The sequence below is a fragment of the Vanessa atalanta genome, chromosome 11 (assembly GCF_905147765.1).
Source record: "Vanessa atalanta chromosome 11, ilVanAtal1.2, whole genome shotgun sequence".
Lineage (NCBI taxonomy): Eukaryota > Metazoa > Arthropoda > Insecta > Lepidoptera > Nymphalidae > Vanessa > Vanessa atalanta.
The window spans coordinates 7,956,329-7,984,126 of NC_061881.1; the positions used below are offsets into that span (position 1 = coordinate 7,956,329).

Here is a 27,798-nt window from a genome sequence, read left to right on the forward strand (position 1 = left end):
AGGTAAAAATGAAATCTACTAAGGTCAATCAATATCCGTTCGTTTTTCAAAATAGTTTTTACTTCTTAGTAAAATTGAATACTTGAATTAATTAAAAAAAAAGTTTAATTCATAATAACATCTTATCAAGATATATTTTAACAATATCGTTAATCAAGTAAGTTACCAGTGGGTCTACTAATAGTTGTATCAGATCTAACATTTAATTATTCCAGTGGAGTGCAAAAATTATTATGTTATTTTTTCTATTTAAATTGCAAATAAATAAGTACGTCTAATTTATTATATTTCTAAATTAGTGTGCATTGATTACCTTAATTAATTAAATTAATTTGTCTCTTTTAGTACAGCCATAGATTCCGCACAATAACTACGGTATGGGTAACTGAAGAACATAATTATTTAAATCATTATAAGTGGCAATCCTCGCGTCTGGTAAGCTCTTTAATAACCAAAGTATCTTTATTTTTAGGGACATTTTCATCTTATGAACCTTTATTTCGTCATTTGCAAGCATTTTATGCTTTACAGAGGATGAATGGAGCTTCGATAATGCTTAACTTTGTATTATGAAGCAAAAATTGCAAGTTGAATGCCATTATATATAATAAGTTATGTTAGTTATGTATATTCATAACTAATAAATGATAAATTATGGTAGCCGAGATGACCCATGGACGTAAATTTTAATCAAACTCAGTGACTTCAGACCCTAACAAACAACAATTTACTGTACAAACTTGTGCTCGGTAAAGTTTGTTAATTTTGTTTTTTATGTGTATCACTCAAATGTAACGAATGCTCATAAAATTAATTATACAATGAATTTGAAATCGATTGTTAATTTCCCGCTTCGAATCGATTGTCTTTTGTATTTCCCGTCTTCTTTGTTTCTCTCTCATCTCAGTAATTGCCATTGATAACAAATTGAAATTTTCTCCGCTTGAAGAATTTAGCCTATAAATAAGACAATATTTATGTTTAAAAATAAAGGTAAATAAATATACGAAAAAGGACGACAAACATTATAATGGAATGAAATTGTCAAACGACTTTTGTTTAGACGTAAAAAACGTATTTCAACGCGAAACAATTACATTAGTAAGTCAGGGTATCTTATTTCGTTCGAGATAAAAAAAATTGGGTATATTTCACCATACTTTTCCATTTCCGGCTACAGCTTCACTATGTGAATCCAAGCATATGTATTCCTCATCGTAGATATGTTGTTCTTACATGAACTTTCCATGCTCCACTAAATACGAAATGAATTAAAAACCCACATTTAAAACATGAGATATTCAGCGGTTCTTTAAAAACTTCAAGTCCGTGATGCTCTCGCCGAAGTTGTTCAGGTGTGTGCTTAGGAACGAATATTTACACATTTACGACATTTACATTAACAGCCCGCAAATTTCCCACTGCTGGAGTAACTCCTCCTATCACTTTGAGGAGAAGGTATTATAGCATATTCCACCACGCTGCTCCAATGCGGGTTGGTGGAATACACATGTGGCAGAATTTCGTTGAAATTACACACATGCAGGTTTCCTCACGATGTTTTCCTTCAACGCCGAGCACGAGATGAATTATAAACACAAATTAAGCTCATGAAAATTCAGTGGTGCTTGCCTGAGTTGAACCCGAAATCATCGGTTAAGATGCATGTGTTAGATTTTTTTATCAATCATTAATTACAATAAAATCAATTACATTAATCCAAATATACTTTATTCAAATAGGCTTTTACAAGCACTTTTGAATCATCATTTAACAAAATATTTTAAAAGAAAAACTACCACCGGTTCGGAATGTAGATTCTACCGAAAAGAACCGGCAAGAAACTCAGTAGTTACTCTTTTTCAATATCCAAAAATACAATCGTGTTAGTTAAATACAATTATACTAACTTTGTATATATAATACTAACTTTGTATATTGATAATTGCAAAAACACAATTCAACTATTCATCAATAATTTAACAAGCAATATAACAATTACATTATATCACAAAATTATATCGTACCTTAAATGTTAACACCTTACTGGTCCAGGAATCAAAGTGAATAGTAAAAAGTCGTAGTCCCAACTGAAGTGTTCTGAACCGAGCTTCCATCACTTATATAAACCTCACTACGAATCACGTGACTCACAATATTGAACAGAAAAGTCAAAGTACCCTCTTATTTAAATATCAATGTTATCAATACAATTCAAAAATAACTTAAATTAAAATATTATTATTACATAATTGATTAAAACATACAATACATAGTGTAAGCCTTGTTTTGTAACGTCTAATTATTTATTTATTTCTTACTTAATCTGTCACATGCTTTCTAACCACTGGGCCATCTCGGCTCATTCATGAAATATATGCATATCATTATTTTCATCAATTAATGTTTTCGCTTTAATATCTTAATTATAAATATAATAATAAATATTTATTTCGCCGAAGGCAGATCATTATTTACAAACACACAATGTACAACATAAATTAATGAATTCATAATAAAATCACAATATGACAAAAAATCTATTATATTGAATTTGACGGATACTAAATGTAATTGAGCTCATTAATTATTAAAAAAAATATATATTAAATCAAAACATGTTGTGGAAAGGTTTTGAGAATGGATGTGGATGGATATAGTGGTAGGGGACGACCAAAGAAACGATGGATGGATTATGTGAAAGACGATATGGTTAGAAAGAATGTTACTTGTGAGATGACGTCCGACAGAGAAATATGGAAGAGGAACACATGATGCGCCGACCTCAAGTAAAATTGGGATAAGGGCAGGATGATGACGATATTAAATCAAATCAAATTACATTATAATAATTGAAAAACACGCTTCAAAGTTCAATCTTTTAAATAATACACAAAAATGAGCACAAATCTCGTTTTACGTTCCGTACACGGATTAATAAGATTCGTAGAGATACAGTCCATCCTTACAGAATCGCCTTTGCTTAGCTTTAAAGCAGAATAATTTACAATAAAATCAAGTCCTAAGAAAATAATTCCGTTGAGAAAATAGCTATTAGTAAGCCAAGCATCGTACTAGATTTTATAAATGAAAAAAAAAGTATACCTCTTTGAGATACTCTCAACTACTATTTTTTAAAATTAAAATAGGTAACCCGATTGTAAGTGGAAATATACATAATTTGGAGAGAGCCGATAGCCGAGATGGCCCAGTGGTTAGAACGCGTGCATCTTAACCGATGATTTCGGGTTCAAACCCAGGCAAGCACCACTGAATTTTCATGTGCTCAATTTGTGTTTATAATTCATCGCGTGCTCGCCGGTGAAGGAAAACATCGTGAGAAAACCTAATGTCTAATTTCAACGAAATTCTGCCACGTGTGTATTCCACCAACCCGCATTGGAGCAGCGTGGTGGAATATGCTCCAAACCTTCTCCTCAAAAGGGAGAGAAGGCCTTAGCCCTGCAGTGGGAAACTTAAAGGCTGTTTATGTAAGTTATGTATGCAATGAACCAAGCTTGGGCAATAAACTGTTCTGTGCCCTTATATTGGGTCACTCACCATTCGAACTGAAACACAGAAATATTAAATATTGCTGTTTGGTGATATAATATTTGATATGTAGGTTATGTTGCGCAGTACACAGATTCTGCCAACTTTCCAGTAACTTGCTGAACCCTTAAAATTTAATATTGTATAGTTTTAAGCGTAACAAATCAGTACATGATTGGCATCCAATTTTGTCATATGTATTCATTTTAAAATTAAGTTTTAATTTCTGTTTAAATTCAATTTAATTTTTAAATAAATTTTAATATTTTTTAAAAAGTCTAATTGAAGCTCCCGCAACTTGACTACCTACCGCCATGAATAAACACAAAGCCTGCTATAGAATTACTTTACACTATTTATTTATTTATGTCACAATGGAAAAATAAACAGTCAAACTTGTCCACAAAACCAGTTCTACAATTTCACTACACTTAACTTAAATACAAAGTGTTTTCATTTGTGAAATATTCACAATTTTATATTATTTTATTTTTTAATGAATCAATTATTTTATTAAAATATCAAATTTTGTATTATGTAAGTGGGTATACTAAAATAAACACGAAGTTATTTCTGTAGCTCGTTAACTATCGCAGATGAAATAGTTAAAGCATCTTATTACGCTTAATAAGCGTTTATTACGCCAAATTATGTAATAATAAATAAATTATTAACACTTCACGTTGTTGAATAAATCGTTGCTCGAATCACAAACTATTGTTCAAATTTATGAAATTATAGCTAAATTACGAATAGAATTATTAATTTTAATTTTTGAATGAGACTTTCAAAAATTAACGCCTTTAGTAATTTCAAGTCTGTAATGTCATTAATACTTAACATTAATTGAAATAAAATCACAGAACATATTTATTAAGTGTATTGTTTAGAATTCGTTTTATATCGTTTTTTTCATTAAAAAATATATATATACTTATTTATTTTCTAGCCGTGTACACGCACTTCTTCTAATTATTGAAGTGATGTGAAAAAAAAAATTCTCTAGTTTCACTATCTCGGGCGAAGAATTTTTCATAAACAGAATACGAGAAAGCAAACATTGAAATAAGGCGAACTACTTAGATACAAATATTCTTTCCTAATTTCACCCTTTTTGGTGACGAATTTTCAGAAACGCTGTAACAGCTGTTTCTTATCCACAAACAAAAGCCTAAATATCGAATTTCATCTTTCGAAAATGACGAACTTCTATACAAACTTTCACCCTTAGTTTCACCCTCTCAGTGGATTTTTTAAAAAAAGCTTAACTCTTTAAAGTGATAAAAAAATACATTTCCTATTTAACTCCCTTAAGAAATGAATATTGAAAAATTTCTCTCTTAGTGCTCATCTACGTTTTATCAGAAATTCTTGTGCAGAATTTCATCTCATTAGACCCGTCGACTTTAGCTATACGTTGTATATCAAACAGTCATTTTATAATTAGACTAACTTACCCGAACCGGCTTCACACGAGTACATAATATAATACTTTTAGATCGAAGAACAAACATAATATGAAAGAAAAAAATCTTGTGTTTCCCAGCGTCCAGAAATATGAAACTTTCGGCTTTCATTTGCTATGATATGCATGTATTTATATAAACCTTCCTTGAACCGCTCACTGAAAACTGCATTAAAATGCGATCCGTGGTTTTAGAGATCTAAAGACGGCGGAAAGTGGTTTTGTTTTATATTCTGATTGAGATTAATTTAATTTCACAGCAATAAGATGTGTTAGAATTAAAATTTGAATATACGTTTTAATATGATGTGTATTTTTATATTAATAATTTTATTTACAATTGTTATAGATGCAACCAAGGTGATTATGTGAAGATCTATTGGGAAGTCCAAGGCCCTGGTCCACCAGGTGCCATCAACGAACGCTCTGCCTGGTCCAGAGCGCTGTGTGGCAACAGAGCCGACGTGCCACCGGCTTTGTACTCTCCTGGACCATCCCTAATCCTGGAATTTTATACGAGCTCAAGGCAAAATAACAACACAGGATTCCTCGGAACCTACAACTTTATTGACAGACGTGAGTAGATTTTTTTATGGAAGCTAATTAATATGTATGTATATATAAAACAGATAGACAATAAGGCAAAAACTTTGTATAATCATTTTAATTCTAACTATACTATATAATTATAATTACAAACTTTAAACAAGTTTTTTAATTTATGAATCGTTAGAGACAATTTCCATTTTTCAATTAAACGTGAATTTAATATTATTATAACGTTCTCAGTGTCTTAGAAAATTGTCCACGTTAGCATAAATTTAATTTTCATCTCATTTCTTTTAATTCTCTTATCAAACTATTCGTTGTTTTTAATACATAGGTACATTTGTTTTTGTAGCCGTAATCGCCCATTGTTTTGAACGCGTACATCTTAATACCATAGAAGCACCACTGAATTTTCATGTGCTTAATTTGTGTTTATAATTCATCTCGTGCTCGGCGGTGAAGGAAAACATCGTGAGGAAACCTGCATGGGTCTAATTTAAACGAAATTCTGGCACATGTGAATCCACGTACCCGCATTGGATCAGCATGGAAGAATATACTCCTAACCTTCTATTCAACGGGAGAGGAGGCTTTAGCCCTGCGGTAGGAAATTTACAGGCTGTACATGTAGTTGTATGTTGATTTTTTGTGTAAATGAAATGAATGAAATAAATTGAAACTACAAACGAATAAGCATATTATTAAAAATACGCTAATTTTTAAACCAGTTGTTCAGTCCATATAAGCTTAAATAAAATCTCATTGTAATCTTTGGGTTGGATTATTTTATTCGATTTAAATATAATTTTGAATCAGGCTTCATGAAGCCTCATTACTTATGTATGAAATTTCAAAATCCACAAAATTAACAGAATAATTCTGATACGAGGAGGATTCCAAAAGCCAGTATCCCATTGTCGGTCAATCATCCGTTTGATCACATAACCAATGAGACTCAGTATTCTACCATGGATATGAAATTCCTGAATATTATTCGATATTCGTGAAATCTTTTGACCAATTAACAAAATATTCTATAATGCTTTCAACTTTAAAATATTATTACGTCATTATAAACCAATCGCAGATAATTGTCACGATTTACGCAATTAGATTGGCTTATAATTAATTATTTTCGATTGAATTCAAGCATAAAATTGTTAATATTATGAACTGTTTTTGTTAATAGCTTACTTTTCATATTTTATATGAATTATAAAGTGTATACCCGATTATAGTATAAACAATGTTTTACAGTACCTAAGTCTAAACAAACATTTGCTCAAATACGTAGAACTTTGGATAAATTGTCTTGAAGATCATTTTAGTACCAACAATATTCGAGTTCCGCGCGGTTACAGCGTTAAACTTTTCTTTTTGATCACGTGTGTCGTAACTCGATGCTTCTTGATTTTTTCTTCAAAATTTGGTTTCAGAAGCAAAATATATCAATCCTATTGGTAGATCCAGAACTGTCGGTCGTTGATTACTTTGGTTCGATCTGGAAGAATAACTCTATAAATTTAAATAATGAATGATGAATGAAATGAATGAATGCTCACGTGAACTGGAATAGGAAACGCATCAGATAAACGTATTCGATTGGTGGACGCGTTCTGATAGAGAATTGAAATAAATTATATGCCGAATGAGGCCGAACTGTGATTGTTGATCAAGTTATAATTACAGCTATTTGGTTTTATATACAATTTTAATACATTTCTATTTAGATTAAAATACCTCTAAATTAAATGGTCATCTAAATTTAATATCGAACTGTGATGTTTTCAATAGTTGATGTAATTAAAATATCTATGAATGGAATATATGAAGTAAAGTTAACATATATACATTATAACTATTTAACTTGGTGGCAGGGCTTTGTGCAAGCCCATTTGGGTAGGTAGCACCCACTCATCAGATATTCTACCGCCAAATAACAGTAGTCTGTATTGTTGTGTTCCAGTTAGAAGGGTGAGTGAGCCAGTGTAATCAGGCACACACAGGCACAAGGGACATAACATTTTAGATCCCGATATTTGTGGCGCATAGGTGATGTAAAGAATGGTTATTATTTCTTACAGACTTGACTATGGGAAGTAGTGACCATTTACCATCAGGTGGGCCATATGCTCGTCCGCCAAACAATGCCATAAAAAAAAAATCATTTGTATTAATTCAAATAACAAAACAAATCCTAAAAAGAATTAACGCCGTTATGTATACATACTTAACAATTATTTTCATATTACATAAATATAAGCAGACGTAATTTACTTTGTTAAAATAAAATACTACGCAATATATAACAAGGAATACTAAACTATTACTTAAGAATAATATAAATTAATAAGAAGAGATCTGGTACATCTAAAGTACTCGGCTTGGGCTCTGTACGCGACACGTATCGAAGCCAAATGGGCTTATTCCATATGCTTTGAGTCAATTTGACTTGGCAGTTGTCCCCTTTTTATTTTCGAGTTATATATTTAAGGAATAAAAACGTCTTTTTTAATTTAGAGTAATTATGAAGGTTTTATATCATGTTTTAAAAGGGCCACTACAAAAACATCCATACAACCTACTCATTTTTTTTTCTAAGTCCCTTAATCAATTGCGCAGTTACATTGGTTTTAACATACAAACTACACGATGAAAAATAAATAAATAAATATCGAGTATATTTTTTTCGTTTAATTTAGATTTGTCGCTCTTACAAGCCTAGGATAAGATTTTTCATGAAATCAATGATAACATTTTAATTCAATCTAAAGTTATTATTGAGATTTAGATATAAAACATGAGAATAAAAACATCATAAAGTCCCGAAACTACCTTAGGAATTAATATTAGGTTATTTCTTTTGTAGCTATACTCAAAAATTTAATGTTAAAAAAAGGGTTCCTTGAATGTGACAAAAAGGTCAATACTTAAGGTCTCTTTAATGATGTATTTAATTTACTGATTATATCTATCAAGTTATTGTTATAAGCTGTTCACTATCAAGTTATTATATTACATACGCTGTTTGCCGTGGTTTGTTACATATAATTGAAAAATATTATAAACGGCGATGGGATGAACAAAAGTTTATAAAAGTAATAGACGTATTTATACTTGAAATAAATAATTCAATAAAAGAATATTTTTTATATTTTTGATATAGGAGTTAAGCCTTTTAATATACTAAAATAAACTCAATTCTCGACCCTACCGTTCAATCTCCGTCACGTCTTTTTCATCGCTCGTGATATTAGAGAAAAAAACTATGCTTCACGGCACAAACAGGGGCGACAAAAAATTCAATTATTATGTTTAATGGGTTAAATTAGCAAACAATATAATATAATTAAGGAACTTATTTACTTGCAACTTAATTTTACCATATATTATGCGATGATAACAACGAACAAGTACTACAAACATATGAATGTATGTGTATAAAAATAGTTTATAAGGTAAGACCGAAACAAAGTATTTAATATTAAAATTCTTGTTCAAATTTGGAGTCGGCCCGCATCCCAATGACGATCTTTTGAAAGAATCTCCAGTACATTGCACAACACAGTTCTATATGTAAACTTGTATGTGGTTTTCGATTGGTGCATACTGTTCACCCTTTACATAAAACCTTTGAAGTTGATACATGCTTCGATTGGTTACAATTATACATTTAAATTTATAGAACGACACTTCTCTCTTTTATAGTTTAATGCGTCAATTTATGCAACTAACTTTTTTTTTATGGCATTGGTTGGCGGGCGAGCATATGGGCCACCTGATGGTAAGTGGTCACTACCGCCCATAGACAAAGGCGCTGTAAGAAATATTAACCATTCCTTACATCACCTATGCGCCACCAACCTTGGGCACTAAGATTTTATGTCCCTTGTGCCTGTGATTACACTGGCTCATTCACCCTTCTAACCGGAACACAACAATACAGAGTACTGTTATTTGGCGGTAGAATATCTGATGAGTGGGTGGTACATACCCAGACGGGCTTGCACAAAGCCCTACCACCAAATAAGTTAACATTATATATAAGTTACATATTATCATAAACTAACCTACGTTAAAGAAAAACGAATTACAATAAATTATTATTATTGAAATATTTAAAATAGCAAAGATGCCCAAAAGGTTAAAGCACTTGAATATAATCCATAGAGTACGGAGCTTAAGCTGAGGAGAAAATCCGCATGCATACGTGGTGTGTGGTAAAATAAGTTCCAAACATTAAGAGTGTCTTTAGCCTTGTCTCCTATTAATAATAAGAATGTTTGGATATTTGTTAGTGAGGCTAAAGTCTTCTCTTCTATAATGAGCAGTAGCACAACTATGAGCTGGCAGGAAATAATTTTATCGAATTTCGAGTAAAAATTGAGCACCGAATTAAGTTTGTTTTTTTTAAACGTATACTCACTTGGTGGTACTATAGAGACTTTGTACAAGTCCGTTTAGGTCGGTACCCACCCATTTTTCATATTCATACCCACTCATCAGATATTCAATCTAAATACATAGTATTGTTGTGTGATTGTGTGAAAGACGATATGGTTAAAAAGAATGTTACTTGTGAGATGACGTCCGACAGAGAAGTATGGAAGAGGAAGACATGCTGCGCCGACCCCAAGTAAAATTGGGATAAGGGCAGGAGGATGATATTGTGTTCCGGCTTGAAGCGTTAGTTACTCAGTGTAACTATAGGCACAAGGGACGTAACACCTTAGCTCCTAAGGTTGGTGAAGCATTGGCACTGCAAGAAAAGGTTAACATGCCTTACAATGTCAATGTCTATGGGCAGTGGTAACCACTTACCATCAGGTAGCCCATTATCTCATATCATAAATAAACTGTAAATAAGGACATCCTTCAGCTTTAGCCTTCAAAAGAAGTCAAAATATTTAGGGACATCATCGCAGAGAGGAACCTCAGAATTTCTAAAAAATAAAACCCGATGTTATAAAAATACAGATATTATAACGATAAAAACCTTTGTTGTCGTTATTTGATAGGCGTTTTAATAAGAAATTCAATGTCGAAGTAATAATACCACAACATTCAAGTAGGATCGATGACAAATAACGATTGAACGAATTCGCTTAGCTTATTTCTTTGTTGTTTCTGTACTTCTGTAGTTTGTTTTTGTATTGTTAGGAATACACTTCGAATATTAAAACGACAATGTTTTATTGATGAGTATTTTTACTTTACCATCTGAACCTTAACATGCTCTGAATGTCTCTTTCGATGTAGTTGCATGTAGAAATTTCAATACAATATTTTTAATGATAAAATACACGTAGAACTTATAAAATACTAAACTAGTGTTAATGAAAATTTTCATTAATGTATAATTGTTTTCAATATTTTATATGTCACGATTGATCTGTGTTTTGTGATGGACAAATTTATTGTCACGTACCGCATATTGTACCAATTATCATTGTAGTCAGTGTACAGTCATTGAACATACACTAATTTTTTACTTATATAATACGATTCGTATACCATTTGAAGTAAGAACATCAGTAATATAGGTGTCTCTTTTTTTACATAAGCGGGAAGTTAAAAATAACACCTCTGCGTGTAAAACTAAGAGATTATAGTAATAAGAAGTGATTAAATAATATTTATTCCTATTATAACCAAAATATAATTAGCCGAACAAATTATGTCCAAATTATCATAAAATACATATCAGAAATTTGGTATAAATCCTGCAACCTTTGTTTTAACGAACTGAATTACATTTCTAAATCAGTAACCAAATTCTCTTTGTCTAAAATCATTGGTATTTCACATATCGATGCGAGCTTGATTTTATCCTTTGTCCAAAGCGTATAAGCCGATAAAGCTTGGATCAAAAACGATTATTCTAACCTATATTGTACCAACCGACTAACAGTATGCCAAGAACTGAAAACTTAGACACAGCCGAAAATAAACTCTATTTAAATTACATTAAAATTAAAAATCCTCTACATAAGCATGCGATCAAAACAGTTATCATCAAACTGTGGTTAGATCATTCGAAGATAATTAAAGCAAATCTGTGAAATTCGATTGACATATAAGCTGCAACATTCGATCGGGAGGCATCTACGAGTAGAGACATTTAAATCGTCAAAACACATGTTTTTTTTAGTGTTGCTACACTGAAATAAATACCATAGCTTCGTACAAATGTAATGGATTTGTTAAACGACACATTTTACCTATATAGAATTAGGCAAAGGTGGAATCCTTTGCTTTTACTAACCATTTCTCTCCTCTTTGTCAAACTTTTTTTTTTTTGTATGAAGTCAAAGATTTTTGTGTCATATATAAATATAGTTTTCAATAGGTGATTATGTTTTAAAAATTGTAATGGAATTTCAACAAATGGGCGAAAACTAGTAAACTGTAAATCTACAGTTAAAGCCACCTGATCAAAAAAAACTTATCTTCTATTTTCTTACGTTACGTGTAGTCGGATAAAAATGTAAATACCAAGCTGACTGTAAAAGGCACGCTGAAAAGCTAAAAAGTAAACGAGCTGACCACGGTAAAGCCAAACCACGTAAAACCTCATTTGGTTTTAGGAAGGCGAAAACCAAATATAAAAAACATCACTCCAATGTTGCGGTTCTTTGGGTGTAATTTATAGAGCATACATTTGAATATAATTAGCCTCATAAATAATAATATATAGTGTATACGGTATTTCTTCGACTGCTTTTTTGATCTAGTGGCTAGCTTACAAGAATTCATGTATCGAGGTTTTGGGTTCAAGCGCTTAGTCGAGTCAATAAAATACTATTGGATTTTTCTTTCGAGAAACGAAGAAGAAAAAGAGTATGGTCTCTAAGTGAATGACAACACTCCCTTGCCCCATAAATTAGAGTGTGGGAACACAGATTACACTTGTTATTTCCCACACAATCATGTGCCATGCCTGAAAGGCCATCGTGATCAAAATTAATCAGGATGACATCGTCGTCATATCTGTACTCGTAATATTCCAAAATATTTTATTAATTGTCATATTTACAGTAAACGAAAATCAGGTGATATGTATCTCCAAGTTAGGTTAAAACTAAATAATTAAGAAATGATTTTATTCTATTTTTTCAGTTCTAAAAATGCTTATTGCATTATATCTGTCTGTGCGAATTTTAATTTAAGTAGTAGACCAAAACAGTTAGATAATTTTCATCATAAAATACATTATAAATACTTAAACAAATATGATACTTGTCGAAAAGTTATTGAAATATTTCATAATGAGTTTGGTTTCCCAATATAAACGAATCTGCTGAGTACACGTAAATTTCATTCTGCACTAGTTCGTTTGCTCATGACTAGTCTGACTGTTTACAACGCTAGAGGCATTTTGCGCAAAGGTACGATAAGTGTGAGCTAAATTTAGTAGATAGGTATTTTTATTACGTCATATTTGAATACGGCAGAGAATGAAATTATTTTAATGCATTTATGATTATTACAATAGACTAAAGTGAAGTGTCATTTTAACTCGTTAGATAAGGAGGTTAGATCATTTAATATACTTTATTTAAGTAAGGGTAAGAAGTCATCGTTGCCTATAAATATTGAAACTGTAAAAAATATTCATTTTTTTAATATCAACAATGCGTCATTAACCTTGGGAACTAATATGTTATGTCCTTTGTGTCCGTAATGACACTGGCTCACTCATCCTTGAAGCCCGAACCCAACAATACCAAGTATTGTTGTTGGGCGGTAGAATATATGTACATATAATGGCTGATCGGTACCCACCCAGGTGGTCTTTCACAAAGCCCTACTATCTAGTAAAAAACTAACAGTTATAAAATTAATTAACAGTTATAAGGTTAAAAAATGCTACGTATTCTTTTTTTTCAAATGTATAACGACAGAAAGAGATAAATATATTTTTAATTGTTTCACTAAAAATCTGTTAAGCTATGCGCATTTATAAAGTCGTACCTATACATTTAAAATCTAAAGACCTTTTAACATCATTCAAAATAAACAGAAGACTTATCTCTCTTACTCTTATAGTGTGGCTGAATCTATTGTTTCTATTTAAAATATTAAATGTTTTTTTTTTTGTTGCGAAAGACATTTATGAATGACAATGAAAACAAACTGAACTTACTTTTTTATATTATTAGTATTGAATGTGAAAAATAAATTCCTCAAATATAAATGTTAAAAAACATTGGCTCCCTACATTAAATATAATGATTTACATGTGTATATAATTTGAAATATACTTCGCCCATTATATGCTATCATCTGTCACTGTCAATATCACACTCAGTAGAGTAGAAAATACCGAACATTATGCCTCGATCAATCTTATAAAGGCATATCTTTATGATAATCTTAAATTGGAGGTGACTTATTTACACGCAAAAATTTATTTTCAGAGCATTTTATATCTATAATTCCAAACAAAACAATAAAAATGAATGAACCTAATGCTTTTGTACATAATTATATATATTTTCAAAAATGAAATCAAATAATTCTGAATAATTACATTTTAGGAGATAATCATGACCCCTAGAACGTTATATGTTTTGATCAGTTCTAGTTTTTATTAAGTCTAAAGCTGTTGCGGTGATTTTAATTTATAATTTTATTTCTACGGTGCACCGTTAAAATATTATCAGCGTGTTTTAGTAGGATTGAGTGACCCTTTCGTATAAGATGTCTTAGTGTGGCAACTATTAATAAAGACAGCAAAAAAATATTTAAACGCCTTTAACTGAACTTGAAGGTTTGCGCCTTTTTGAATGAATAGATCAAATCAAATCAAGTGTATTTTATTTCAGTAAACTGTACAATAAATCCTTGACTTTTGTATCTTTAATATTTAAACTCAATCACCGTTACGGAAATCAGCCTCCAGCGAGATAAAACAGCAAGCAATTCGCATGTTTGTTCTTTTAAATAAACGAATTTATATGTTAGTATTCAAAATTACTGTTTAATCAGTTCTTTTTGGAACCCGAGCCTAAATCTAGTAGTCTTTATACAAAAAGTTTCTTATATATGTATATACCGTATATATGCAATAGTATACTTGCTGCACCGTCGACAAATAACGCTAAGAATCTACTAAAATTGTACACATAAACGGAAAGGTATGATTTTTAAATGTAATAATTAATATATTAGTTTTTTAGCATTCTAAGAAATAATGTAATTTTGCATCTTTCCTGTACGGGGGTGACATAGTCAAATTTATGACTAAACTCCCAGGTAAAATAAAAAGATTAAAAAAAAAAAAAAAATGTATATACCGTAATAAGGATTTAAGTGGAAAATATAGTTACTTACTTATAGAGAGGATTTCTAGTTGATTTAGTGCTACATGTATGAATAGAATAACTCTCTCTCTCCCTGTTTATAAAGCTGGTGGGGTGACGTGGTGCCCTAGGTGAGCCGACCAATAAAATGTATATGTGTGATTTCATAACGACTACGCTTACTAACTGGCCTTAAATAAGACAATTAATTGTTTGTTTATCTGTTCGTCCAAGGTCAGCTTTAAACAATAAAATAAAACAATTATTTATTATTAAAAAAAGTATTTCAAGGGACAGTTTGGTCGGTATATTTTTAAAATCGATTGAATGTATCAAAAGTCATAACAACTTAAAGTTCACGTACTTTTTTGTCATCCAGTATGTTAAGTTAAAAGTTAAAATGGTAGATTACAAGAATTTTTGTCGCAAACTGAATTCCACGCCAGCGAAGCCACGATTTCAGCTCGTACATTTATATTAAAGATTAAGGCCTCGAGTATTTACGTATATACATATCGAAATATAAAGAAAAAAAAACGAGAAGCGTTCTAAGACACCCGGTTGAAACGAAGTTTGTTTCGCTCTATATTAAATAAAAAACACCATCAACTAAATTTGCAGCGTTCGGGAATAATTGAATGACAATGACAAAGTTATTATTAAAAATCCCGTAAATGAAAACTATAATAATAAAAATTATATAAAACCGTAAATAGAAAGAGAGAAAGATATAGAGCAGAAAAGTTTGTCTGGGGCGGGTGTAATGCTTTTTCCTTTGCCATTTCTGCCAGTACATTCCACTGTAAACCACGTCATAGAACTTCGTTCTAATATCTACTGAACAATACATGACCACGTGGAATGTTCAAGAGTTAGCAGCATTTCCATGTTTAATCGCTATTACAATCTTCTTTGCAAAAATAAACCTAATCTCCTGTTACCAGTGGACGATAAGACGTTTTTGAAATATTAATCAAAAGTCAAATAATTTAACTGTAAATGGAACAAATATATGTTATACACTATAAGATTATTCGTAAAGAGAATATTACATTTTAGTCATAAATTATTCTAACGCCAAACGCGCGCGTCCTTCTTTGTGAGATGCGCATCTTTCACTATCGAGGTACTTATATATAAACCTTTCCTCAATTACGGCTACGAGATTATGATTCCGGAGAATCTAGACATAAACTTGATATAAAGATAACTCATACCTTAGTAAACTATCCTCTTGTCCAAATTATAATTGTACTAATCGAAATATCCAGTATTTCGATAGAAGACAATTTAAATTATTTGTTTAACGTATTGAAACTACATTATTAAATTAATATATAATTGATTTCAAAAAATAATTCACAAAAATTCCATTCGAAAACTTTTTAATCTACTGATAACGTGAAATTTTAACATGTTAAAATGTCAAAGTAATACATCTCGGCGAAGAACGACAGATCTGTATTACACCGGATTCACGTACCGCAGTCGAAACCGAGTCTGAGCTAATCCAGCGCGGATGAATTTGGAACTAGTGATTGTACCACTAGAATTCTAATATCCGACCGTATTGGACTTTCCGTTTGATAAAATATACGCTCGAAATAGAATAATAAGTCTGAATAATTTATTAATTTTGACCAAATAGTATATGTATGCGGTGGTCTCCTATAATGAAACGAGCGCCCAAGTTACTTACTTACAAAGTAGTTACTTACTAAATAGATCATACATTGATCAATCTTAAGAATATGTAAGTAGTGTGTATCTTTTGTTAGAGACTCATAAATTAGTTAAATTATTTTGTATAAAGGAGTTGTAGAAGAGCCGAGAAGGCCAAGAGCCGAGATGGCCTTGTGGTTCGAACGCATGCATCTTAACCGATGATTGCGGGTTCAAACCTAGGCAAGCACCACTGAATTTTCATGTGCTTCATTTGTGTTTATAATACATCTCGTGCTCTGCGGTAAAGGAAAACATTGTAAGGAAACCTGCATGTGTCTAATTTCAACGAAATTCTGCCACATGTGTATTTCAACCCGCATTGGAGCAGCGTTGTGGAATATGCTTCAAACCTTCTCCTCAAAGGAAGAGGAGGCCTTATCCCAGCAGTGGGAAATTTACAGGCCGTTAATGTTGTTAATGTTGAGTTATAGTTAGATAGATACAACAAAGGCACGGCAACGTGTTTAAAGGAGTTACAAACAATAAAAAAATACTATTATTAATTAATGAATATAAGTCTATTTTGCATTATACAAAATTAATTAACATTATTGTTTTTAACTTTTTCATTTAATGAGCTTATGCTATCCTGGCTCATCCACTGTTAACAGAGGAACACGATACTAGGAAGTACTGTTTTAGGACTGCCTGAACAAATATGCCTTGCGAGATATACCAATATAAAAGCGTTATAACGCTTAATTTCATTATTCAAAACACAATTTTATTTATCTTTAATTTAACACATAAATCACTCATAAAATCCTCAAAAAAACAACAAAACCACTGGACCGATTTTGATGCAATTATAATGTATTTGTGCTTATGTAAACTAAAGTATGAATACATGGATCAACTGCAAAAGTCGAGATGAGGTATAGACAAAAATCGTTCTAAAGACTATTTATGGGCTCAATAAACACAATATATAACTACGTAATAATATATCAAAATAGAAACGATTGTTTAAAGGGTGTTGCGTTAGGGTAAACCAATAGATTTCCTGAAACTGCACGACTTAAATATCAAAAAGGGAACGACTTCTCTACGTGTTATATTCATAGCAGAACATTGGATATTTGCTTTGTGAGCGACACATAATCACATAGTATATCATGTTTACTTTAACATATCAATGATAATGTTGGAGTCACGTGTTCGATTCGTGTATGATTCGAATGCTATAAAATCTTATCTATCAAATAGCTACATATATGGTAGAGCTGTTTCTCTTTTTTAGCTATCACAATTCAGAGGATAGTACGCGTGGGTTTTAACTAATAATCACGGCTTCACAGTCGGGCAAGTATATCTGAGTTTCACGTTTATCTTGTGCTCGATGATAAAACAAGAAATTTCGAGGAAATTTACGAATGCAATTTTACTATATTTAAATACATAAACTTTCAATTGAGCAATGTAATAGAAGAAGCTCTAGAGAATAGAAGACTTTTTGGCCTGCTATATTGTTCACCGGGATAATTTCATCCTACACATACAGATTTTCTTACATTTGTCGGTTACGGACGGTCGCTACATGATATGGCATTATGTGCAGCGCAAAACTCGGCGTAAGAATTTATGTTGTTCTTCAACTTTGTACTAGTTCTTATATATTAGAATTTCATGATGTACGGATAGTATGTTATCCACCCATTGTAACATATATTTTGAGTGTTGCATTTTTTTCCACAACTTCACACATAACTAAAATAATTTTAAATTGCTTTGTTACAATGTTTCAGCTCTTGGCGACTTGTCTATGCAACGAAAAACAATTTTAAACACTCCTCCTCCTCGCTGAAAGTTTCTATCGCCTAGATTTAATGATTTTCCGAAAGTTTAAAACGATGTCGCAATATTTAGCCATTTCGAAAGTACATATTTGAATGATACTTAAAAACATCTTGTATGAAATTAGACGGAGAACGGTTTTTTCATAAAAAATAAAGACACTTTTTAGCCTAAATAAAAACGATTATCAATATGTCTATAAATTTATTTTATTACTTTCTTTAACTTTATTTCTTTTGAGATTAAAATATTATTACAAAATTTTAGTCTAACAACTCTCTATGGATTTATTGCTATTCGATGTATCATAGACAAAGTATAAAAAAATCTAATTTAAAAGCCACGTTAAATAGGTTAGTGCAAAACTTTATAAAAAAACACGATAACTGGCAACACTGTATCATTATTGAGGACCAATTATGAATTCAGTTCGTTCATAATACTGAGAAAATTGATTGGTTCTTGTTTTTGTTTTTTTTTTATTTCCACGGACTAAGTATTTTTTCAATTATCTGCAATTTTTTTTTTGATGACTCAGCATACTTTCGAAAAAGTAACTAGCAAATATAGTTTATATGTATATGCAATACAGTTACTCGGGTAACAAACTGTTCAAATTCACCCCTCAGAGCTCATTTTGTTCAAATAACACTGAACTAATCATTGCGTAGTTCGTATACTTACTTGTATTTAGCTCATGTTGGTGATCTTGTTTATTTAGCAAAATATATATATAAAGGTAGATCTTATCTACATAGTTAACAACAAAAAGAAAAATCTTGGTTGAGGTCAGTGGAGGTCTGTTTTGATTGAAGTACATTTTTCAAAATTTTTTCTCCATTTCTTGTCGTAAAAATCTGAAAAAAATACCTCACTCAGTTCTCACTATTAAAATTATAATTCCACTTTTAACTTACTTATATCTCCCGTTTTTGTCTGTTTTTAAGCTATTTTTAAGTTTTTCGTTTATATCTTTTTTATTATTGTTTCGATCTTTTTTCCGTGTTCGGCGCGATTGTGGGGCCCTCTGCTCTGCATCCGTTGACATCTCAATCTCCCGGATCGGCCTATCCGTTCGAGAGTTATCGGTCGAAAACCGAAAAATTTTTCACCTTTTTTCATTATATTTTTCTGTTTTTTATTTTTAATTCGTTCATTTGTAATCTTATCTTGTTTTGCTCTTTGGCGCATTTGTAGGGCCCTCCGCCCTGCATCCATCGAGACATCTCACTCCCGGATCGGCGTCTCCGTTCCGGAGCTATTAATTTTTACAAACAGAATCTGTATCGATTATTCGCTATAAGAATCGGATCGCTCTTGAAAGTCTTCTTAAGCGATCCGAAACTCTAAATATTCGAAGTACATTTTTCAAAATTTTTTCTCCATTTCTTGTCGTAAAAATCTGAAAAAAATACCTCACTCAGTTCTCACTATTAAAATTATAATTCCACTTTTAACTTACTTATATCTCCCGTTTTTGTCTGTTTTTAAGCTATTTTTAAGTTTTTCGTTTATATCTTTTTTATTATTGTTTCGATCTTTTTTCCGTGTTCGGCGCGATTGTGGGGCCCTCTGCTCTGCATCCGTTGACATCTCAATCTCCCGGATCGGCCTATCCGTTCGAGAGTTATCGGTCGAAAACCGAAAAATTTTTCACCTTTTTTCATTATATTTTTCTGTTTTTTATTTTTAATTCGTTCATTTGTAATCTTATCTTGTTTTGCTCTTTGGCGCATTTGTAGGGCCCTCCGCCCTGCATCCATCGAGACATCTCACTCCCGGATCGGCGTCTCCGTTCCGGAGCTATTAATTTTTACAAACAGAATCTGTATCGATTATTCGCTATAAGAATCGGATCGCTCTTGAAAGTCTTCTTAAGCGATCCGAAACTCTAAATATTCGAAGTACATTTTTCAAAATTTTTTCTCCATTTCTTGTCGTAAAAATCTGAAAAAAATACCTCACTCAGTTCTCACTATTAAAATTATAATTCCACTTTTAACTTACTTATATCTCCCGTTTTTGTCTGTTTTTAAGCTATTTTTAAGTTTTTCGTTTATATCTTTTTTATTATTGTTTCGATCTTTTTTCCGTGTTCGGCGCGATTGTGGGGCCCTCTGCTCTGCATCCGTTGACATCTCAATCTCCCGGATCGGCCTATCCGTTCGAGAGTTATCGGTCGAAAACCGAAAAATTTTTCACCTTTTTTCATTATATTTTTCTGTTTTTTATTTTTAATTCGTTCATTTGTAATCTTATCTTGTTTTGCTCTTTGGCGCATTTGTAGGGCCCTCCGCCCTGCATCCATCGAGACATCTCACTCCCGGATCGGCGTCTCCGTTCCGGAGCTATTAATTTTTACAAACAGAATCTGTATCGATTATTCGCTATAAGAATCGGATCGCTCTTGAAAGTCTTCTTAAGCGATCCGAAACTCTAAATATTCGAAGTACATTTTTCAAAATTTTTTCTCCATTTCTTGTCGTAAAAATCTGAAAAAAATACCTCACTCAGTTCTCACTATTAAAATTATAATTCCACTTTTAACTTACTTATATCTCCCGTTTTTGTCTGTTTTTAAGCTATTTTTAAGTTTTTCGTTTATATCTTTTTTATTATTGTTTCGATCTTTTTTCCGTGTTCGGCGCGATTGTGGGGCCCTCTGCTCTGCATCCGTTGACATCTCAATCTCCCGGATCGGCCTATCCGTTCGAGAGTTATCGGTCGAAAACCGAAAAATTGTGCCCTCCCACCCGCCCTGTGATATATATATAGAACAGGGAGGGTAAAAATCAACAAAAAATTTTTTATCGGCTTATCCGATAGCCCGGGCTCTGAGGATCAATAATGATGCCTTAGAGCCACCCTGGCCCAAGTACTTCCTGCGGGACGCCGCTTTAATCTGCAGCCTCAGGCAATTTTATGGACTCCGATATGGAGACAGCGTCGGACGCCTCGGTCCGGTTCGTCGACCATGACGATTCCGACTCGGACTCCGACTCGGCGAGACTCACTGCCGACCGCCGCGGCAACTCAAAGAACGGGCTCAGCCAAGCTAGGGCTGAACTAAAAAAGAAAGAGGAGGAAGACAGGGAGCTCGCCTTCGAGCGTACCCTGCGCAGCCGAGCCTTTAAAAAGGCGCCGGCTGCGGCGCCGGTGGTCAACGAGCCGACCCCCGCAATAAACATCGCAGACCCAGCCGACTTAAGCGCCGAGGAGCTCCGCGCGGAGGCTGGCCGAAATGCGGCCCAGATACGAGAGGTCGCTCTTAAATCCTCCAACTTAAAAGGAGGATTTATTAAAAAGCTAAAAGACGCAGCGACCTCTCTGGAGGGTGTGGTCGAGGCCCTCGCCTCTCGGACGGAGGCCGAGGAGAGCAGGAGGCTCCGGGCGGACAACAACCGCCTGCACAGGGAGGTTGAAAACCTCAAGGCGGAGCTAAAGGCCCACCGCCGTGAGTACGCGGAGATGCGTACCACGGTGGCAGCGGCGACCGAGGCGGCCAACACCCCGCGAGGCGCTCCTTCGATGGAGGAGCTCAAGGACTTCATCGTCAGGTCGATCGGCGCGGCGATGAAGGACCAATTGGCGGGCCTGGAGGAGCGCCTCCCTGCGAGGATGCAGCGACCTCCCTCCGCGGCAGATAAACCGCAAGAGGTGACGCCGTCTCACGCGTCGGCGGCCCGTCAGCCGGCGATTCCGAATAAGGCCAGGAAAACGGCCCCACCAGTGGCACAATCGCCGACCGCAGGCCCTCCATGTGCGACGGTAAGCGCCCCGGTTGCACCGGCGACGTCCCAGACACCACCGAACAAGGAAACGTCCTGGTCCACGGTGGTGAAGAAGGGCAGGAAGGGGAGCAAGACCACCCCTTCCGCCGACGCTACGGCCGCAAAGGCGCCGCCGAAGACGCCTCAGGTGGCCAAGCCGAAGTTGGCCACTCCGCGCACGGCTGCCATCGTGCTCACGCTGCAGCCGGCGGCTGAGGAAAAGGGCGTCACTTACGCTCAGGTCCTTGAGAGGGCGGAGCAAGGAGTGAAGCTCCAAGACCTCGGCATTTGCGGCGGCCTGAAAGTGAGACGGACTGCGACAGGGGCCAGGGTACTCGAGATACCGAGGGCCCAAGCGGAGCAGGCAGGGAAGCTGGCTGAGAAGCTCCGCACCGTGCTCGACGGGGTCGCCAATGTCGCACAGCCAGTGAAGAAGGCCGACCTGAAGGTGACGGGGCTCGACGACTCCGTCACCTTGGAGAAACTGGCCGCGGCGATCGCGCGCGCCGGTGACTGCTCCTCCGAGGCGGTGAAGTGCGGAGTGATGCAGCGCGGACCCGGCTATATGGGGATGGTCCGCGTCACCTGCCCCCTCACGGCAGCGAAGAAGCTGGCCGCTGCCGGTCGCCTCCTCGTCGGGTGGAGCTCGGCCAAGGTGGCCGTCGTGGAGCAGCGCCCTATGCGCTGCTACAAGTGTATGGGCCTGGGCCATACACGGGCGCTCTGCCCGTCGAAGGCGGAGAGGGGAGGCCTGTGCTACCGCTGTGGCTCGGACGGCCACAAGTCGGCGGAATGCACGGCCAAGATGCGCTGCGCGGTCTGCGCGGAGGCCGGCAAGCCTTCTGGGCACCTGATGGGGGCCAGGGATTGCAACCCCCCCATCACGAAGGGTAAAGCGGTCCAAGGAACCAGGACCGCCCCGCGCGAGGAAAGCCGCCAGGCTACGGAGGAAGCTCAGAAGAATCAAGTATGCCAGCACACCTGAGCTTCCTACAATCGAACGTGAACCACTCCGCCGGAGCGCAGGACCTTCTGCTGCAGTCCATGGCGGAGTGGCAGGTAGACCTGGCGGTGGCCTGCGAGCCCTACTTCGTCCCTCCCCTACCTCACTGGCTGGGGGACTCGGACGACACCGTGGCGGTTCTCACGAGGAGCGGAACGGGCCCCCCCCTCTCACTCATCGAGAGGGGCTCGGGATACGTAGTGGTGGGGTGGGGGGAGTACGTCGTCGTCGGTACGTACTTCTCCCCTAACCGCAGCCTGGCTGAGTTCGAGACTTATCTCGGCTTACTCAGAGCTGCGGTGGCCAGGCAGTCGCCGAAACCGATACTGGTTCTCGGCGACTTAAACGCAAAGTCGCGTGCCTGGGGCAACCCCGCCACGAATCCGCGAGGGAGGGCCGTCCAGGTGTGGGCCCTGCTCTCCGACCTGTCCCTTCTCAACAGGGGGCAGGTTCACACCTGCGTGCGACATCAGGGGGGTTCCGTGGTGGACGTTTCGTTCGCCACCCCTGTCGTTGCACGCAGAGTGGTCGACTGGAGAGTGGAGGAGGAGGTGGAGACTCTATCGGATCACCGGTACATCCGATTCGAGATCTTCACCTCTCGCAGGCCGGCGGAACCCCAGAGGGTGCCGACTACGCTGCCGAGGTGGTCTCTCGGCCAGGTCGATCGAGAGCTGGTCAAGGAGGCCGCCATCGTGCAGCGGTGGGGTTCCGCGGGGAGGACGGAGGGCGCCAGCGCAGAGGAGCTGGCGGGCCGCATGCGCAGTTCGCTCAAGGAGGTCTGCGATGCGGCCATGCCTCGGACCCGGCGCAGGGTTCCGCGCCGGCACGTCTATTGGTGGTCGCCCGAAATCGCCGACCTTCGGGCGACGTGCTGCCGGGCGCGGAGGGCCTACGTCCGCTGTCGAAGGCGCAACGGCCTCGACACGGACCTGGAGGGACAGATGCTGGACGCTTATCGCCAGTTGAAAAAAGATCTGCAGCTGGCGATAAGCAAGGCCAAGGAGAAGGCCAGGGAGGAGCTTCTGGCGGGTCTCAATCGAGACCCGTGGGGGCGCCCGTACCGCGGCGTACGCGGAAAGTTCCGCACCCAAGGCGCCCCCGTCACTGAGACGCTGCCGCCGGAACTCCTCCTGCGCCTGGTCGGGGAACTCTTTCCCCATCCAGGCGAGCATGTCCCTCCGCAGATGGCCCCCCGCTCCGTGATCGAAGACGCAGTGGCTCCACCACTGATCACGGAGCGGGAGATGGAGATGGCCCTCGGCCGCTTGAGGGCCAAGAACACGGCGCCGGGTCCGGACGGGGTTCCAGGGCGTGTTCTGTGCGACGCCCTGGAATTCCTGGGTGCAAGGCTTCGGGAGCTGTTCGACGAGTGCCTGTGCAGCGGGCAGTTTCCGAAGCCTTGGAAGGAAGGAAAGTTGGTCCTGTTGCCGAAGGAAGGTCGGCCGATGGATTCCCCTTCGGCATACAGGCCAATAGTGCTGCTGAACGAGACGGGCAAACTCTTCGAGAAGGTCCTCGCAGCCCGTCTCGTTCAGCACCTCGAGGAGGTCGGTCCGGGTCTCTCAGAGGCTCAGTACGGGTTCAGGGCGGGCCGGTCGACGGTCGACGCCCTGGACGCCCTGAAGACTCGGACGACGGAAGCGGTGGCCCGGGGGCAAGTCGTCCTGGCGGTGTCGCTCGACGTGGCGAACGCCTTCAACAGTCTCCCTTTCGAGACGATACGGGAGGCACTCCGATACCATGGGGTGCCGACCTATCTCAGGAGGCTGCTGGAGGCGTACCTCCAGGACAGGGAGGTCCTCTGGGCGGGGGTCGATGGGAGGCTGGTCCGGCGTCGGGTAGGCTGCGGCGTTCCACAGGGGTCGGTTCTCGGCCCAATCCTGTGGAACGTCGGTTTCGACTGGCTCCTGCGAGCTCCCGTCCTTCCCGGGATGGGGGTGTTGTGCTACGCTGACGACACCCTCGTCACGGCGACTGGGCGGGACTTTCGGGAGGCGGCACGCCTCGCCGAGGTCGGAACGGCTCTCACCGTGGACCGTATGGGAATGCTGGGCTTGAGGGTCTCCATATCCAAAACGGAGGCCCTCCTATTCCACGGTCCACGGCAAGGACCCCCACGAGGGGCGAGTATCACCGTCCGGGGGACGGTGATCAAGGTGCAGGCCCAGATGAAGTATCTGGGCCTCATCCTGGACGGTCGATGGAGCTTCGGGCAGCATTTTGTCCATCTCGGCCCGAGGCTCATCAACGCCGCCGCCGCTCTCGGCCGCCTCCTTCCGAATGTGGGGGGGCCGGGATCGCTATGCCGGCGTCTATATTCCGGCGTAGTGAGGTCGATGGCGCTGTACGGTGCCCCGATCTGGGTCGACGCCCTCACCGCTGACAACCGGGCCCTGCTGCGTAAGCCGCAGAGGGTCATAGCGGTGAGAGGCATCAGAGGGTACCGTACGGTGTCGTGGGCTGCGGCGACACTTCTCGCGGGCGATCCGCCCTGGGAGCTCCAGGCGGAGGTGCTCGCGGAAGTGTACCGGTTCCGGGTCGAGGCGAGGAACCGCGGCGACCGTCCAGGTTCGGCGGAGGTCGGGCGGATCAGGGCTCTAGCCCAGCGAGCCCTGATCGCCCGATGGCAGGAGGATCTGGGGTCACCCACGGCGGGCCTGGCGACAGTGGAGGCGATCCGGCCCCACTTGAGTCGCTGGGTCGAGAGGAAGAAGGGCACACTCACCTTCAGGATGACGCAGGTACTTACCGGGCACGGATGCTTCGGTAAGTACCTGCACGGGATAGCGCGGCGGGAGGTGTCAACCTCCTGCCACGAGTGTGGTGCGCCAGTCGACACGGCGCACCACACCCTGAGTGAGTGTGCTGCGTGGGGGCCCCAGAGGCACACCCTTGCGGCGACTATGGGCGGAGACCTCTCGCTGCCGAGCATCGTCAACGAAATGCTCGGTAGTGAGACGTGTTGGTCGGAGATGCGCTCCTTCTGCGAAAACGTGATGTCGCAGAAGGAAGCCGCGGAGCGGGAGCGGGAAGAGGATGCCGCTGCAGACCCGCTCCGCAGAAGACGACCGGGGAGGAGGAAGAAGCGCTACGCGCACCTTCTCCCCCCGCCTCAATAGGCGTCGCAGGGACTAGGGGGGGTCTCAGTACCCCGAGAACCCCCTCTAGGTGTTGGAGGCCCGCATAGGCGGGCCGACCGTCAGGGCGTCACGGTAGCATGCGCAAGCGATCCCGTGGCGCCCGCCGAAAGACGGAGAGGGTACCGCTGGTTTTTTAGTGGGTAAACCCGGCGTACCTGGGCGCACTCGGCGTCCAGGGCTCCGGGGAGTCCCACACACCCCCCCACCTTCCATCACGTGGGGGAAGCGCGTAACGCGTTTTTCCAGCGAGAAAAAAAAAAAAAAAAAAGGTCTGTTTTGATTACTTATTGTACATAATAAATCAAATGTAAAGAGCGCTTAGGACTTCTTACAGTACTAAAGACCATGTACTTAGTTGACCACTTACAAAGGCAAAGCAAAGGCCTTCTGGCCTCTTAACTGCCATATTGAAGTAATGAACGAAAGAACAATAGAGGTATCCTCACGATAATTACTATCACCGTATAGCGCAAGATGAAACTTAAAATGATTACTTTGAAAACTTACCATAACTTTACGGGCTTCTAATCCATAAAGTATACGGTGTACGCGCTAGATTAAATAATATCTTGTATTATACATACTGTACGACTGTTTATATATACTGTACGATAGACATAAACAACAACCAACTTTTAAACGAATTAATGAAATATTAAATGAGTACAATTATTTTTTAGCGTATGATTTTAAATTTCTCTATTCTAATTGCTCACGAATGAAAATATATTCAAGCAAGAATTGGTATTGCCAATTTTTTTTAACTGTACGCTAGATTCTTCTCTATTTAATAGCCTTTTTCCTCACTGTATAGCGGCAGAAACAACGAAAATCCTGCCATTGTCCGTTCTTTAAGATTCTTTCATTTTGAATAGCGCAGACAACTCATGAATAACAAAAGCCAGGAGAAAAACATTAAATTTTCAAATAAGAAGTTAAAAATTGTAAGAATTTCAGTATAATTAATTCAAGCAAACACCATTGAATTTTTATGTGCTTAATTTATGTATATAATTATTCATCTCGTACTGAAAACCTGCAAATATCGGATGAGAGGGAGACATTCGTATCCCCTATTGCATTGGAGCATGGTGGAATGAGTTCCAAACGTTGTCTTCAAACGGATCAGAAGTCTTAGCCCACAAGTTAAACATTTACAATAAAACCTTTCAGTATCTTAAATTTCTGACTTGTAAAAACACTATAGCAATACGACATTTTTTTAACGGTCGATCCAATAAACATTCGCTATTAATTTAAAAAAAAATGCATTTAGAATTTGTTAAGGCTTTGATTATTATGTAATAATAACAGTAACGTTTCCTTATCTGCCTACATGAAATTGTAATTATTCATTTGTTGTAAACGAAATACAGTACTACTATCGGACCTGTCAGCGAGCGCGACAAGACGCTCACAGTCACTAATCCCTCGCGTGTTGTTTTGTTTAGTAGTTATAAATTGCTATCACAACGTTCGTAAGCACTTCACA

The 27,798-nt window shown here is 38.2% G+C and overlaps 1 protein-coding gene across 1 annotated transcript in view; it reads left to right on the forward strand.

Annotated features, from left to right (window-relative positions):
- The window catches only part of LOC125067482 (suppressor of lurcher protein 1), a 229,540-nt gene that overhangs the window by 78,829 nt on the left and 122,913 nt on the right, over positions 1-27,798 (forward strand). Inside the window, exon 4 of the mRNA XM_047676140.1 lies at positions 5,367-5,593. Coding sequence (XP_047532096.1) covers positions 5,367-5,593 — 227 coding nt within the window. The remainder of the gene's footprint in view (positions 1-5,366; positions 5,594-27,798) is intronic.